General features: G+C 47.0%; 1 protein-coding gene across 2 annotated transcripts in view; it reads left to right on the top strand.

The window, feature by feature from the left end:
* LOC142499011 (sodium/potassium-transporting ATPase subunit alpha-2) overlaps positions 1-16,539 on the top strand; it is a 49,986-nt gene that overhangs the window by 22,458 nt on the left and 10,989 nt on the right. For both annotated transcript variants that reach the window (XM_075607753.1, XM_075607754.1), the window contains exons 8-15: positions 3,477-3,594; positions 5,590-5,858; positions 5,984-6,182; positions 7,744-7,853; positions 9,037-9,171; positions 11,791-11,980; positions 13,395-13,570; positions 15,639-15,775. In XM_075607753.1, coding sequence (XP_075463868.1) covers positions 3,477-3,594; positions 5,590-5,858; positions 5,984-6,182; positions 7,744-7,853; positions 9,037-9,171; positions 11,791-11,980; positions 13,395-13,570; positions 15,639-15,775 — 1,334 coding nt within the window. The remainder of the gene's footprint in view (positions 1-3,476; positions 3,595-5,589; positions 5,859-5,983; positions 6,183-7,743; positions 7,854-9,036; positions 9,172-11,790; positions 11,981-13,394; positions 13,571-15,638; positions 15,776-16,539) is intronic.

Genomic DNA, 16,539 nt, shown 5'->3' with positions numbered 1-16,539 from the left:
TTGTGAACTGTTTCCCTGTTTCTTCTTAATGGGCAAGAGGTATTCGGACACTAGTGTGACCATGCTCCCAGAGTCAAGAAGTGCCCGAACCCTCTTACCATTAACCTTTACAAATGCCCACAGATGGTTATTCAAGGGGTCCTCTGGGCTAGGGCCCATACATTGGGACAACAGCGAATAAGGTTCCACGCTGTTGCATTGCATGGGCTCATCATTTAGTGGGCAGATTTTTGCTGTGTGGCCCCTCTCATGACAATTTACACATTTAGGTACATAGTCTGTGTCCCACTTAGAGCCTTTTCCCGGCTCCCCATGTTGGCTATTGCCCTTAGTGTGCGAACCACTGTTGCTGGTGCTGCGTGAAGGTGGTCGCCGCTCTTCAGCGCCCCTTAACCCCGGTACCCTTTTACCGTCTCTGGAAGAGTCCTGGAACCTCGGGTAGTGGGGTTGCTCCACGACTGTGGGTTGCGGGTGCTCTTCTGCTGCATTGTACCTTTCTACGAGGGCCACAAGCTCATCCGCATTGTGGGGGTCACTCCGACTGACCCAACGGCGTAAGGCAGAGGGAAGTTTCCTCAAGAACTGGTCCATGACCAACCGTTCCACGATGTGGCTGGCTGAGTTGATCTCGGGTTGTAGCCACTTCCGGGCGAGGTGGATGAGGTCATACATCTGGCTTCGGGTGGCTTTATCCATCGTGAAGGACCATGCGTGAAACCTTTGGGCGCGAACAGCCGTGGTTACGCCGAGGCGGGCGAGGATCTCGAACTTCAATTTTGCATAGACGTTAGCTTCGGCTGGCTCTAGATCAAAGTAAGCCTTCTGGGGTTCGCCGCTTAGGAAGGGTGCGATTAGACCAGCCCACTCAGCTTCTGGCCATCCCTCTCTCTGTGCCGTGCGTTCAAACGTGAGAAGATAGGCTTCCACATCATCCGAGGGTCCCATCTTCTGAAGGTAGTGGCTTGCCCTGGTCATTTTCGGTACTGGGGCTGCCGCTGCCAGTGGAAGGTTACTGATAGTCCCCCTCAGGATCTCGAGTTCCTGCTGTAAGCCCTGAGCGAACCGCTGTTGCTCCTCTCTCAGCAAGCGGTTTGTCTCTTGCTGGTTTGCATTCGCGTTTTGTAGGGCTTCATTCGTCTGTTGCTGGTTTGCATTCGCCTGTTGCTGGTTGGCATTCGCCTGTTGCTGGTTGGCATTAATCTCTTGCTGGGCTATTAGCAGCTGTTGATGGGCTGCATTCGTCTGCTGCTGGTTTGCATTAGTTTCTTGCTGGGCTATTAACAGCTGTTGCTGGGTTTCATTCGCGTCTTTCTGGGCAGCGACATTGCGTACCAGCGCACCCACCACGTCTTCCATCTTGTTTGCAGAGGATGAAAAAACTTTTTTTTTTTTTTTTTTTTTTTCAAAGTTCTTCAACCCGCAGACCCCCTAGTGCTCTGCCCGCATTCTCCACCATATGTGACAAACGGCTTACTCCGGGGCTCCGTCGTTTGTCCGGGACTGTTTAGAACACGGTCTTTTAGGGTAGATTAAATGATGAGGCGTCACGTACTGTTCCTTTAAACAGGCTATGCCTGGTTTATTCAGTCCCAGGCACTGAGACTGCCACAGTGCATACAACAGAAAACAGATCAAAACAAAAGCTGCTCACCTGAGCGATAACTTAACTTAGATATCCCTGACTCAGGGTTGGAAGTGGCTTTTCCACTCCCAACATCAAAACACGGTACTTTTGCAGTCTTACACAAATGAACATAAAGATTGAACCTGTTTGGGGAAGAGGCTTCTCCCCTCTGTAGTTCAGCAGCCTTCCAGCCTCCTGGCTCTTGTGGGGAGACCAGAGCAAACAGGAAATCAGTCTTTCATACCTGATTCCTAATTAGCATGACAGGTGACAGAAATCAGGCAGCAGACAAACTCTGGTCTGGATCTCTCATCCCTCAGTTCCAGCGCTTGCCAAACTGTGGGATGGAGTGTATGTATTATAAGGCTGCACTCCCAGGCCAAACAGGATAGAAACTGTCTAGTATCCTGGGAGCCCTATATACGGAATTTATTACCATCCCCTGGTTTCTGTCACAATATATATATATATATATATACACACATTATATATATATATATATATATATATATATATATATATATATATATATATATATATATATATATATATATATATATATCACACTGAATGGTGTCACTCACACTACAAATAATAAACGGTATTCAAACCAGAACCTAAAAATAGATTAACACCTCTAAATGTAATTAATCTAGGAACTGATGGTGCTAAGAGATAAGACAATTATATGATAACACAAAAGACAGACAGAATCCCTTTAGTAGCACTCAAATATAAACTGTAATACAAAAAATAGGAAAAAAGTATCTGAAGACAGAGTAGCAAAATATAGGTGATTTTAATTAAACACGCAGTACACAACACTAACAAGGTTAAAAACATGCAAAAAAAACTGACAGCCAGCGCTCCAAAAATAACGTAAAGGAAAAAATATAACTAAACCTGTGATAAATTAACAAAAAGAAAATGTGCTTCACTAACTATGTCTAAAGTAACAGAAAATAATCTTTCCTAACCTATGAAAAATAGACTAATAATTATAAACCAATAACAACTGGTATAAATGGAAACAAAAAATACACCCTACATGAATATGAAACCTGCTAACTCTAATTCTGCCTATAAAATAAAAACAGTCCCATAACTAAGAGTAAATGATAGAAATATAGCTAAATAAGCTTATATGCAGAATACAAAAACATATCAGAAGGGGGAAACGGGTAGAAAAAAATATGTAAATAATTATTACCCAAAGCAAACAATCACAGGTAAAAAATATATATCAATAAGAAGTATATTAGTTACATATATGCCAATGCAATACACTGAAAAAGTATTTTAGTAACATATATATGTTACTAATATACTTCTTCAGTGTTTTGCTTTGCTGTCTGTATATATAAGTACAGGTAATAGGAAGCACAATATATTTAGCATTTCACAAAAAAAGGCAATTGCCAATTTTGGAAACATTAATCAGTGCACCCACACGTCCCTCACAGATGACCCTATACCAGCTGAGTTGAGACCCCCTGCTCTATACCACTCCCTCTACCCCTACACTGGCAGAGGTCTTCACTGCGCTGATGATTAAACTGCAGCTATCAAACTTCTGATTGCAGACTTACACACACAGTGTGTCACTTGGTGGGACCCTGTCGCCCTTAGAGACTACGTTCAGGCTTTTACCGTACTGCATCATGCAAATTGCACATCACGGGATAAGGTAGAGCCAGCTACCCATTCAAGACCATCTGCTTTGTACAGGGGAATTGGCACTCGTGATGACATTTCACGAAGATGAGAAATTGTACTAGTTTATCCCTCAGCGCCTGGTGGCATGTCCACGGACTAATGAGAGTGCTAATGTGATATGATGTTCTCCTGGCAGGTGGATAACTCCTCCCTGACCGGAGAATCAGAACCACAAACCCGCTCGCCTGAATTTACCAACGAGAACCCATTGGAGACCAGGAACATTTCTTTCTTCTCTACCAACTGTGTTGAAGGTGAGAAATAATGAAGCGGGTCTCACCATATAGAGGGAAACCACAATGACCTCAACATGTACCCCATGGATAAATGGGGAGAGATGGGAATATGGTAGACATGACATCATAGAGAGGACACAATGACCTCAACATGTACACTGTGGGTACAAGGAGAGAGATGGGAATATGGTAGATATAACATCATAGAGAGGACACAATGACCTCAACATGTACACTGTGGGTACAAGGAGAGAGATGGGAATATGGTAGATATAACATCATAGAGAGGACACAATGACCTCAACATGTACACTGTGGGTACAAGGAGAGAGATGGGAATATGGTAGATATGACATCATAGAGAGGACACAATGACCTCAACATGTACACTGTGGGTACAAGAAGAGTAAGAGAGATATTACAGTTACTTAAGGGTATAAAGAGAATACAGCAAGAGAGAATAAACACAGTGGTTCTCTGTGTCCCCGTCTATCCTTACACTTTATATCTCTGCACCCTTGCGAGCAGCACACACACTGCACCCAGCGCAGCACTCACTCTGTCCTTGCAGGGTTTGTGATGGCAGGTGCTCTCTTCTCAGGGGCCTGGAAGGGGGCTCGTACAGTTCCAAGACTAGCATGGGGTGAAACGTCCTGTGCACACAGAGAGGATGTTATTGTGGCCCTGTGACCTCTCACAGAGGAGCCCCGAGGAATGAGAGCCTTTGCTTAGCGACGCTGTGGGGGCTTTTTGAAAAGTTGCCCAATTCACAGCCAGAAAAGGTTTGATTTCAAAGGAGACGAACTTCAAAAGAAGGGACATTCAGGAACCGAGTACAGTGGTGCTATGTGCAAGTCAGCGTTACCAACAAATACAGCTTGTTCAAATAACTAGATCCTAAACACGAACCAGCGAATAACTCACAGCAGCTCGTTACAACTACTGAAGCTGCCATAAAACATTGGGTAGGAAGGGGATAAGAAACAGCGATACCAATACTAACTGGAGACTGTGCTGCCTGCCAGCTCTCTACCCGCTGCTGGGTACATGCTGTACCAGTGCAGCTGCTTTCGGGAGGGGTCAGGGTAGGGTGCCCTCAACTCCAATCCTCAAGACTCCCCCACTGATCAGGTTTTTAGGATATCCCTGCTTCAGCCACCTGAGCCACTGATTGAGCCACCTGTGCTGAAGCAGGGATACACTGAAAACATAACCTGTTGGGGAGTCCTGTGGACTGAAGTTGAGGACCCCTGGGTTAGGTAACATAGGTAACGTAGGGGACAGTCCATTCCCATAGTAATCCCAGAATGTATAGGAGATGCCATTTCAGTCTTTACATGCGTATCGAACCTAGAGTGTGCGTCCTAACAGTCTTCAGTGCTGGAGATGGTGTTAGCAGTCCGATAAGGAGAATGACTGGCCTTGTAGTAATAATGCTGGCCATTGATGAGCGACTTAAAGAAGTTATATTTGTGAGTGCAATCTCCTAGAATTTTTTTAAACTTGATTGCACTTTAATAAAGCATACTGTGCCACGTGGAGTTGTTCTGCACGTGTTTCTTTTTTAAATATCATTTTATTAGAATGTTTACAGATACATTTCATTGTAGCATAATTGTATTTACATGTATATAGATCATCCTATAATGTTACATAATTCAATACATTTTTGCGATACCCCTGCACTTGTTTCTTATGGGTGAATATATATGGGGGAGGGGGAGAGGGAGAGAGGAGGAAAGAGGGGGAGTGGGGGAGAAGAGGAGAGGGGGAAAGCAGGAGAGGGGGGAGAGGAGGAAAGAGAGAGGGGGAGATGAGGAAAGAGAGAGGGGGAGAGGAGGAAAGACAGAGGGGGAGAGAGGGGGAGGGAGGAGGAAAGAGGGGGGGAGAGAGAGAGAGATCATACAAAAGATTATTGATAGAGGAATTTAGCAAATTTGGTGGACTTGTAAAATGAAAATAAATGGTGGATTAAAGCTGTCTGCTTTTTATTGGTCTATTTTTGCCTTGCAGGCACCGGCCGGGGCATTGTCATATCAACAGGAGACCGCACAGTGATTGGGCGCATCGCCACGCTAGCTTCGGGCCTGGAAGTAGGCCGCACTCCTATCGCCACGGAGATAGAGCACTTCATTCACATTATTACGGGAGTGGCGGTCTTCCTGGGAGTCTCCTTTTCCGTCCTGTCCCTCATCCTCGGTTACTCCTGGCTGGAAGCCGTCATATTTCTCATCGGCATCATTGTGGCCAATGTGCCGGAAGGCTTGCTGGCCACGGTTACGGTAGGGTTCTACCACCCAAGGGGTTTGGGTTGAGTCAGAGCATGGTAACCCTCTGCAGGCACAAAGGCCTATGTGGGCGGCTCCCGGCCTGTAAATAACCTGGCTCTCTTCTTACCTCCTTCAAGGTGTGCTTGACGCTGACCGCTAAAAGAATGGCCCGCAAGAACTGCCTGGTAAAAAACCTAGAGGCCGTGGAGACGTTGGGATCCACCTCTACCATCTGCTCTGATAAGACCGGGACGCTGACGCAGAACCGCATGACGGTGGCGCACATGTGGTTTGATAACCAGATTCACGAGGCTGATACCACCGAGGACCAGTCAGGTTTGGCATGTTCGATGACTGTTGTGTCTCCCACGTGAACTTCCTGCTGCGTGTGGCTTCTTAGTGATATTCATTAAGATAAGGGGTTCTCAACTCCAGCCCTGAAGGGCCACCAACCAGTCAGGTTTTCAGAATATCCCTGCTTCAGCACAGGTGGCACAATCAGCCATCTGTGCTGAAGCAGGCTCTTTCGACTGAGTCACTGATTAAGCTATATGTGCTGAAACAGGGATATTCTTAAAACCTGACCTGTTGGGGGGAGGGTCTTGAGGACTGGAGTTGAGAACCCCTGCTTTAAGAAATTCTCAAGGGCCATCGGAGGTAAGAAAGGTTGGAACAAGCTTCATGTTGCCGCACTAATAGAGTCCCATATATAACCCAATAAAACACTCCCTGATATACCGGGTTCTTACATATATTACAATTACCTCCTAACATTGACACTACGGGTGTAAAACTGTATCTGCCGAAGATGACGTTTCGGCTGAAATTCCTTATGGAAATCTATGGGGATTTTCGCCCGGCAACAGCCCCAAACACTTCGGCAGATAAAGAATAAGACCCTGAGAGGGGAATGCTTAAAGCTGTCGCCCAAACCATATCCTACATGTGTGTTTTCTTTTAATAAATCAGTTCTGTATTCTGAGAAAATACTTGTAGCATTAAAAAAAACCCCAGCTCTAAATGAAATTTTGTATGTATTATAATGTAACAAGCATTTTTTGCTTCTATAGCAACCATTTACCAATTTACATCCCCTTCCTTTTCTGGCACACCCCTTTTTGTCCCCTGCCCTCTCTCTAGCAGTGCACCAATTGTACCTAGTGACTGCCTGGTCACATGATCTTCCCCACAGAACTTTGCATCTTTGGTCCTCCTCTGCTGCACTGACAGCCATTTAGTGAACCCCCGAGACGAATCTTTGCCGATCGATCGGCAACTTAGCTAATTACTTATTATTGTATGTATTGTATTGATGCACATATTAAAGCTGCAGTTCAGTCTTTTTTTTTTTTTTTATAATTTATTCTTTTACTTCAATAGTTTCATGTGTGCAATCTCTAATTACCTAAAGAACTGCATAGCTGCCGGTCAATTCGTTCTCCGTCTATTGATCGGCAAAGTTTGGCGACATCTTTAAATATGGGGAATGTAAATCGTTGCTATAGGAACAAGCATGCTTGTTAAAATAGAATACAAGAAAATTGGTCTTTCAAAGTTGTTTTTTTTAAAACAGAAAATGCTAAAAGTATTTTTTCTTACTACAGAACTGATTTATTAAAAAACACACATGCAGGATATTGACTGAACTGCAACTTTAAAGGGGGGGGGGGAACTGCAGCTTTAAAGGGGGGGGGGAACCCAGCAGCTTTGGACTGCTTCTTTAAAATGTGATCCGGTTTCCACAAGGATCAAATCCTCCCACCGCTAACACTAAGCATAGCTGGTGCACGCAGCCTTTTCACTGATGACTCTGGTGCTGTTTTCGGCTTGAGTTTGACAGCCGGGAGACTCTGCCACACAAACTGTCAATAAAATACTCTCCTATTTTATTTTGCAGGAACGACATTCGATAAGCGCTCCCCCACCTGGACCGCTTTGTCCCGCGTCGCTGGCCTTTGTAACCGCGCCGTGTTCAAAGTAGGGCAAGATAAAGTGCCCATCTCAAAAGTGAGTCTGACCTACAATTTAATCCAGCGGGTGGCCCACTTCGGTCCTCAAGGCCCACCAACAGGTCAGGTTTTAAGGATATCCCTGCTTCAGCACAGGTGGCTCAATCAGTGGCTCAGTCTTTGAGTGATTGAGCCTCCTGTGCTGAAGCAGGGATATCCTGAGATCCTGAAAACCTGACCTGTTGGGGGGTCTTGAGGACTGGCGTTGGCCACCCCTGCCTTAATCCTTCATGTATTTCAACAATTCGTCATTGTAACATATCCCATTCACCATGAAAGTGTGTATCATATATATACTTTATACCATCAGAGTGTGATTGGCTGATTCTTGCAGACCTCAGTCGGTTCATGCGAGTGTCGCTGCAGCTCTCTCAGTCACAGAAAAGAGTCGGATTTTTAGATTACAGTCGTTTAGGCAAATATCTCTAAAACAATGAAATCTAACACTAGTTTTTTTCCGCAAAAGACACTTTGTAAGTTTATACTCTGCCAATTTTCCTTAAATCTACTTGTTGCCTAGTGGAAAACAATAAATATCCTTTTGTTTTTTGGTCCTAGTTTGTGTTTTTCACCCCTAAACTCTAATGAACCAATTTGTACTAAAAATGCAAATGTTCTCACTTTTTTTACCCACATAACTTTTTTAATGCCTGGTTATACCCACGTGCCAGCTTCCCGTTGCATAGCCAGCAGTCAACCGCACACTGATGAAACCCAAACGGTTGAAAGAGCTGTCTGTGGGTAGGGTTACTGGCTTTGCACTTCTGTAACCCAGGCTGTGCTGAAAAGCTGTGTAATAAGGCATATATGCTTATAGGAGTCCCATGTTAAAATGGATGAGAAGTAAAGAGTGACACACTGTGCACATTTGCATGTCATTTCCCAGAATCCCTGGCTGCAGTAGAAGCGCTGTTTACTTAGAGATGATGGGGAAAGGCGGGGTTACAGATCTGTCTGAGACGTGAATGTGCTCACAAGTGATATTTTTATTTACTGTACTAAAAATGTCAAGTTTTAACATGGTCCAGTTAGTGAATCAAAACATACAAACGTCCAGAAATGGGCACAAGAAAGAATGTGCCCCTGGTCCTATAGCTATGCTGCATGAATGGGGTATAATATGACCGGTGCACTTACTAGAGAAGCTGAACACCCTATTCTTATCTTGTAATGTCACACAGAAAGGCACTGCAGGGGACGCGTCAGAGTCTGCGCTGCTCAAGTGCATTGAGCTCTCCTGTGGGTCAGTGAGGAAGATGAGGGACAGGAGCCCCAAGGTGGGCGAAATCCCTTTCAACTCTTCAAACAAGTACCAGGTGAGAGCATCAGGGGCAAGCACCAGGTGAGGGCATCAGGGGCAAGCGCCAGGTGAGGGCATCATGTGCAAGCACCAGGTGAGGGCATCATGTGCAAGCGCCAGGTGAGGGCATCATGTGCAAGTGCCAGGTGAGGGCATCATATGCAAGTGCCAGGGGAGGGCATTATGTGCAAGTACCAGGTGAGGGCATCATGTGCAAGTCCCAGGTGAGGGCATCATGTGCAAGTGCCAGGTGAGGGCATCATGTGCAAGCGCCAGGTGAAGGCATCATGTGCAAGTGCCAGGTGAGGGCATCATGTGCAAGCGCCAGGTGAAGGCATCATGTGCAAGCGCCAGGGGAGGGCATCATGTGCAAGCACCAGGGGAGGGCATCATGTGCAAGTACCAGGTGAGGGCATCATGTGCAAGTACCAGGTGAGGGCATCATGTGCAAGTGCCAGGTGAGGGCATCATGTGCAAGTGCCAGGTGAGGGCATCATATGCAAGCGCCAGGGGAGGGCATTATGTGCAAGTACCAGGTGAGGGCATCATGTGCAAGTCCCAGGTGAGGGCATCATGTGCAAGTGCCAGGTGAGGGCATCCTGTGCAAGTGCCAGGTGAGGGCATCCTGTGCAAGTGCCAGGTGAGGGCATCCTGTGCAAGTGCCAGGTGAGGGCATCATGTGCAAGTACCAGGTGAGGGCATCATGTGCAAGTACCAGGTGAGGGCATCATGTGCAAGTACCAGGTGAGGGCATCATGTGCAAACGCCAGGTTAGTCGTTGACTGAGCCACTGATTGAGCCACCTGTGCTGATGCGGGGATATCCATAAAACCTGACCTGTTGGTGGCCCTTGACGACAGGAGTTGGCCACCCCTGCATTAATGCATTTTCAAAATGTCTTTCGTAGCGTCAATTGAAGTGGAAATGCCGTATTTGGGATTGGTACACGGCCCCCTACCCATCCTCACCAAACTGCTGATCTTTCATTATATATTTCAATTGTAAATGATTAATGTTATCTTTTATTTGCATGGCGCCAACATATTCCACAGGGCAGTACAATGCAGGAGGGAGGACAATAACATTGTATGATGAAAGAAGTACATATGTGTTAAGACAAACTGAGACAATAGGAAGGAGGCCCGGGCCCCAGGGAGCTTACCGCTTCTAGCGTCTATTTAATAAGGATGACCGGGAGATTGAAAGACTGGCGCCACAGAATGAAACCCCTGGAGACTCAATAATTCAGCGTTTGGGGACCGCAGAAAGTCACGTGGGGGACATGGCAGTGCAGAGCATCACAGTAGAGATGGGAGTCCATACAGAATCAGGACTTGCCTCATAATGTGGACGCATGTGGTTAAACTGAGTTGACTTGACAGCATTTCCTGATTCCGGAGGTGGCCCGAAAGTTCCTCCATTCCTTATGAGAATGCATAGACCACGATGAGCCCGTCCGTCTCGGACCAAGAGGGAATCTCTGCAGTTGTGCCCGGGCACCGTTTCCCTAATGGAATTCGTGATATTTCATAGGCTTTCACCGCCAGAGGGTGTCTGTTGGGCATTGGCATGGTGAATATGGAACGGTGCCCCGTCATTGCCATTATTACATATTGTATATTGCTCTTCCTACATTCATGAATAATACACAGTGATCAGAGGCTCCCACAAGCCAGTGAGTAGCAGCTCTTGGCTTGGGAGGGAGAGAGGTATTCGGCAGCTCACCGCACATGGGTTATTCTCTGATACATTATCTAAACATTCATTCCCATAATGGATGCATCACTACATACTGTAGATGTTCCCCTGCCTGTAACCAACCAGCAACTCTGCATATTTACCCATTTTCTTCCACAATGGCCCACCAGTGCTTTGCAGAATCCTTACCCCAATGTCAATATTCCTTATCCACACCACCTTTGACGTTCAACACATAATATCCCCCCCGTTCTTCCTCTCATTTGATCACACTCACCTCCATACACATACATGTCGCCTCTGTAGCATCGCTCTCTTCCAATTCAGAAACAAACTAACTGTACATTTCCAAAGACAATGGGGGTCACTGTAGATCAGTGGCACAAACGCACACACACACTGATACATCCCACTATAATATTCTGGTCCTCAACTCATCCCCTAACGCCTCTTATTACCAATGCCCCGCATTTCTCACTGATGTCAACAGCTCTGCGTAGAAGCAATGAGCTTCATACATTGACGCTAAGAGACGCAACATGACATTGATGTTCCTAGTGTCTATTTAACAGCAAAACAGCCATCTGCAATTGCTTGATACCCAGCCCAAAACTCACACGAGTGCCTCAAAACCGCGGGGAGCAAAGAACTATTGAAGTGTGCAGGGAAACGGCACAGAGGGGAGCAGGCTACAGCAATTAAAATGTAATTAAAAACCTGCTGCAGATCGGCAGCAAACAAATAAACAGGATTTATCCGCAGCGCTGTTGGCTTTGAATAGGAGAGGAATGTATTATTTACAAGCTCTCCCCTCTGCACTAAACAGCACCCAGGCCAGGGCACTGACAGGCCTGCTTTCTGCTGCTGAAACACGTTTGGAGCAGGGGAAGTGGTTGCTAACGATGCTCTCTGTCTTCTCCACCCCTCCCATTCACAGCTGTCTATTCACGAGCGGGAGGACAGCCCAGAGAGCCACATATTGGTGATGAAAGGGGCCCCGGAGAGGATTCTGGATAGGTGCACCAGCATCATGCTGCAGGGACAGGAGCAGCCGCTGGATGAGGAGTTGAGGGACGCCTTTCAGAACGCTTACTTCGAACTGGGAGGACTGGGAGAGAGAGTGCTGGGTGGGTCCCCCCGGAGCCCCTGCTTGCACACTCCGCTCTGATATTGGGGTGTCCCCTGCACCCAGCGTTTGCATTCTGTGTAATACCATGCGGGTGAGGTATCAGAGTCTCCCTGCTGCAAGAAGGCAGCAGCTTGTGGAAGCAGTAGATTTGAATGAGATCATTTTATTTGCACAATGTATTCAGGGGGACAATGAGAAATATTTTCCTTATTTATGACCGCTGACCCATGGCTGCATTCTATTTCCCCGAGGAGTAGGAGTCTGGAACTGAGCCAGCCTGTAGCAAACAATATAACATTTTCAGCAGGCGAAGGGAATGGTACATTTCCCTTCGAAGGCCTCGTCCAGGGTTACTGCTTGCTGGCGGAGGCGCGCTTCCGCTCGGCACTGAGCCCCTACAGCCGCAATTAGAGCGGCTTTAGTAGGGGCTCGCCTACGCTTCCGCAAGCGCGCGGAAGCGTAGGTCTTAGGAAAATGTTACATTTTCCCGCTTGCCGGAGCGCAGGGCCGGTCACGTGAGCGGTTCGCCCAACGAGGGCGAATCAGCTCCGTGACGTCACTGGCCCGCCCCCGACCCGCCCCCGGACGGCGCGCTGTCTAAGGCCAGGGAAAGCACCCGCTTTCCCTGAGCCTCAGCGCGCCTCCGCACGCCAGCAAGAAACTTGCCAGAGGTCTTATATACGTTGTAACACCTTTAATGGATCAACAAGGGAGTTGCTTATAGATGTAACAGTGTGTACAGAGCTTCCCAAACTTCAAAGGTCTCTTCTTATCTCTAATAATAGGGGTGCTCAACTCCAGTCCTCAAGACACCCCAACAGGTCAAGTTTTCAGGATATCCCTGCTTCAGCACAGGTGGCTCAGTCTTTGACTGCGCCACTGATTGTGCCACCTGTGCTGAAGCAGGGGTATCCTGAAAACCTGACTTGTTGGTGGCCCATTGAGGGCTGCAGTTGGCCAGTCAAAGACTGAGCCACTGATTGAGCAACCCGTGCTGAAGCAGGGATATCCCGAAAACCTGACCTGTTGGGGGAGGTCTTGAGGACTGGAGTTGAGCACCCCTGCCTTATAAGGTTTGGAAAACTCGGCAAACTCTATTACATCAATGAAGAACCCTCTCGTTGGGCCACTAAAAGATTTAACAGCCTACAATTAATCTGTAGGATGTCTGCAGCAGCAAAACGTCGTACTCTGCTGAAATCTGCAATGCTGTTTTAAGAAGTGGAGGAAGCATCCGAAGCCGCCACGGAACGTGGGTGAAAACAGTGTTACCAAAAAGCACTTTAACTAAGTAAAGAAGAAGACAGGGAAGTCATAGCATCATACGTTGTGACAGGCCCTATATAAGCATGTGCCGGGCAGAGTAAGGTGTGGTCTGGTCCATGTTGAAGGCTCTTATCTTTTTTCCCCAGGGTTCTGCCACAGTTATATGCCCGCTGACAAGTTCCCGCGCGGATTTAAGTTTGACACGGAGGAGATCAACTTCCCCATCGTCGACCTGTGTTTCATCGGCCTGATCTCGATGATAGACCCTCCGCGGGCAGCCGTCCCAGATGCTGTAGGAAAGTGCCGCAGTGCAGGAATCAAAGTACGGGATCTCCGCTCACGCGTGTGTATCGGTATCACTGGCGTGGGGCAGGGTGGCACCGCTGCTCGTTATATCATACGCAAGACTATTTTAGGAGGATAAATGGCAAACTAGTCTGTCGGTTTTAATGCAGAGAAAAATGAGAGTTGCTATTTTTTGGGAGCACAGTTGCATGGAATGCAAGATTCCATCTGAGCAGAAAGTTAGAGTTACACGACAGGGTCGGTGCACATTTTGGGCAAAATAAAGAGGAAATGAATGGTGCACAGAGACACAGAATGTGATACGTCATTATAATCTGTGCACCATGTAACTCCCCCAACTCCTCCTACTGACTCTCCCCAAGGTGCAAGCTGGGGCAGAGACGCAGAATGTGATACATCCCATTATAATCTGTGCACCATGTAACTCCCCCCAACTCCTCCTACTGACTCTCCCCAAGGTGCAAGCTGGGGCAGTGACGCAGAATGTGATACATCCCATTATAATCTGTGCACCATGTAACGCCCCCCAACTCCTCCTACTGACTCTCCCCAAGGTGCAAGCTGGGGCAGAGACGCAGAATGTGATACATCTCATTATAATCTGTGCACCATGTAACTCCCCCAACTCCTCCTACTGACTCTCCCCAAGGTGCAAGCTGGGGCAGAGACGCAGAATGTGATACATCCCATTATAATCTGTGCACCATGTAACGCCCGCCAACTCCTCCTACTCCCCATGGTGCAAGCTGGGGCAGAGACGCAGAATGTGATACATCCCATTATAATCTGTGCACCATGTAACTCCCCCCAACTCCTCCTACTGACTCCCCCCAAGGTGCAAGCTGGGGCAGAGACGGAGAATGTGATGCATCTCATTATAATCTGTGCACCATGTAACTCCCCCCCTACTCTTCCTACTGACTCTCCCCAAGGTGCAAGCTGGGGCAGTGACGCAGAATGTGATACATCTCATTATAATCTGTGCCCCATGTAACTCCCCCCCAACTCCTCCTACTGACTCTCCCCAAGGTGCAAGCTGGGGCAGAGACGCAGAATGTGATACATCTCATTATAATCTGTGCACCATGTAACTCCTCCCCCCCCAACTCCGCCTACTGACTCCCCCCAATGTGGAAGCTGGGGCAGACACGCAGAATGTGATACATCTCATTATAATCTGTGCACCCTGTAACTCCCCCCAACTCCTCCTACTGACTCCCCAAGGTGCAAGCTGGGGCAGAGACACAGAATGTGATACATCTCATTATAATCTGTGCACCATGTAACTCCCCCCAACTCCTCCTACTGACTCCCCAAGGTGCAAGCTGGGGCACTCGAGACAAAGTGACGCAAAGTACATAGATACAGAATGAAGCCGCCCCAGTTTTGATCTAATAATGCCTTGATACAAAGACCCAGAACAAGTTTGAACGTTTCTGGGAGTGATACCTTGTTCTTCTACATACTGTATGACTATCACAATGAAATACCTGATACTTTGCTTGCACTGCATAGCAGGCCCCTTTGCCTTGCAAGGGGTTCATTCTCTGCTCTATTAAAGGGTTTATTCTGTATCCGCCAAAGGGCCAATCATGCTGTTCTCTGGCGAAATTCTCTATTGACTTTAATGAGGAATTGCAGTAAAAAAACGGCCTGATCGTCCGCTTCTGCAGACATACAATAAGCCCCTAGGGGCTGTAGGTTTTACAGACCATCTGGCATGTCATTCTGTATTCCCAGTGAATTGGAGGATGACTTTGTTAGGCAGCGAGATGAAAAGCAGGAGGCTTGTTATTGGGGTCACTCAGATCTCCAGCTCTCCTATAGTACCTCTGCAGAATTAGAAATCCTGTTCTATGCTGTCATGTACCTGTTGCCTTGTCACTTAAGCCCTTTGCTGCTGGAGCGTAGTGTGACAGCGTAATCAGCCCTGTTTCCAAAGATAGCAGCATTACTTCCAATACTTTGTATTCATTAAGTCTCTGTCTACCTGGCTATGTCACTGGTGATCGAGCATTGCCTGTGTGTCTGTCTCTTTGTGGTTGAGCCCATCACAGGATACCCTTCCCATTACTGTCTTCTAGGTGATCATGGTAACAGGTGACCACCCAATTACTGCTAAGGCCATTGCCAAAGGTGTGGGTATTATCTCTGAGGGGAATGAGACAGTGGAGGATATTGCCGCCCGTCTGAATATTCCGATCAACCAGGTGAACCCCAGGTGAAGCATACACTTATCCTTCTTTGCAATAGTTTATACCAGGGGTCTCAAACTCAGTCCTCGACGGCCACCAACAGGCCAGCTTTTATGGATATCCCTGCTTCAGCACAGGTGGCTCAGTCTCTGCTTCAGCACAGGTGGCTCAATCAGTCTCTGCTTCAGCAAAGGTGGCTCAATCAGTCTCTGCTTCAGCACAGGTGGCTCAGTCTTTGACTGAGCCACTGATTGAGCCACTGATTGAGCCACCTGCGCTGAAGCAGGGATATCCATAAAAGCTGGCCTGTCGGTAGCCATTGAGGACTGAGTATGAGACCCCAGGTTTATACAATTTGACCAGCGTCCACAGCCCTACACACAGGACAATACAAGGAACGATACAGGGTCACTAAGAGAAAAGGAGATTTTACCAGCCACACAGGAAATGTTTTATTTTTACCGTAAGGACAGTGACGACGTGGTGTTTACCAATGTAGAGTGTGATGGCAGATACAAAAGATAGGTTTAAGAAAAGATTAGATTTCTAATGGTAATATAGGCCTAGGGGGTGTAGGGATGTGCTGAATCAGATCAAACATAGGCATGGTTTTACCCTGGGAATCTAATTACTATTGGAAAATGTTCCACTGGGATTTTTTTAATTTGCCTTATTTTGAATCAATACAACTGCAAATATAAAATGAGGATCTGCCCCAGTAACAATTTGGCAGGAGTTGAACTCAATGGACAGTTGCCTTTTTTCAACACCGACCTCTATATAACTATGT

This window comes from Ascaphus truei, chromosome 7 (assembly GCF_040206685.1).
Source record: "Ascaphus truei isolate aAscTru1 chromosome 7, aAscTru1.hap1, whole genome shotgun sequence".
Classification (NCBI taxonomy): domain Eukaryota; kingdom Metazoa; phylum Chordata; class Amphibia; order Anura; family Ascaphidae; genus Ascaphus; species Ascaphus truei.
The sequence above is the reverse complement of the archived record's forward strand: the minus strand, read 5'-3'. Positions and strand labels throughout refer to the sequence as shown.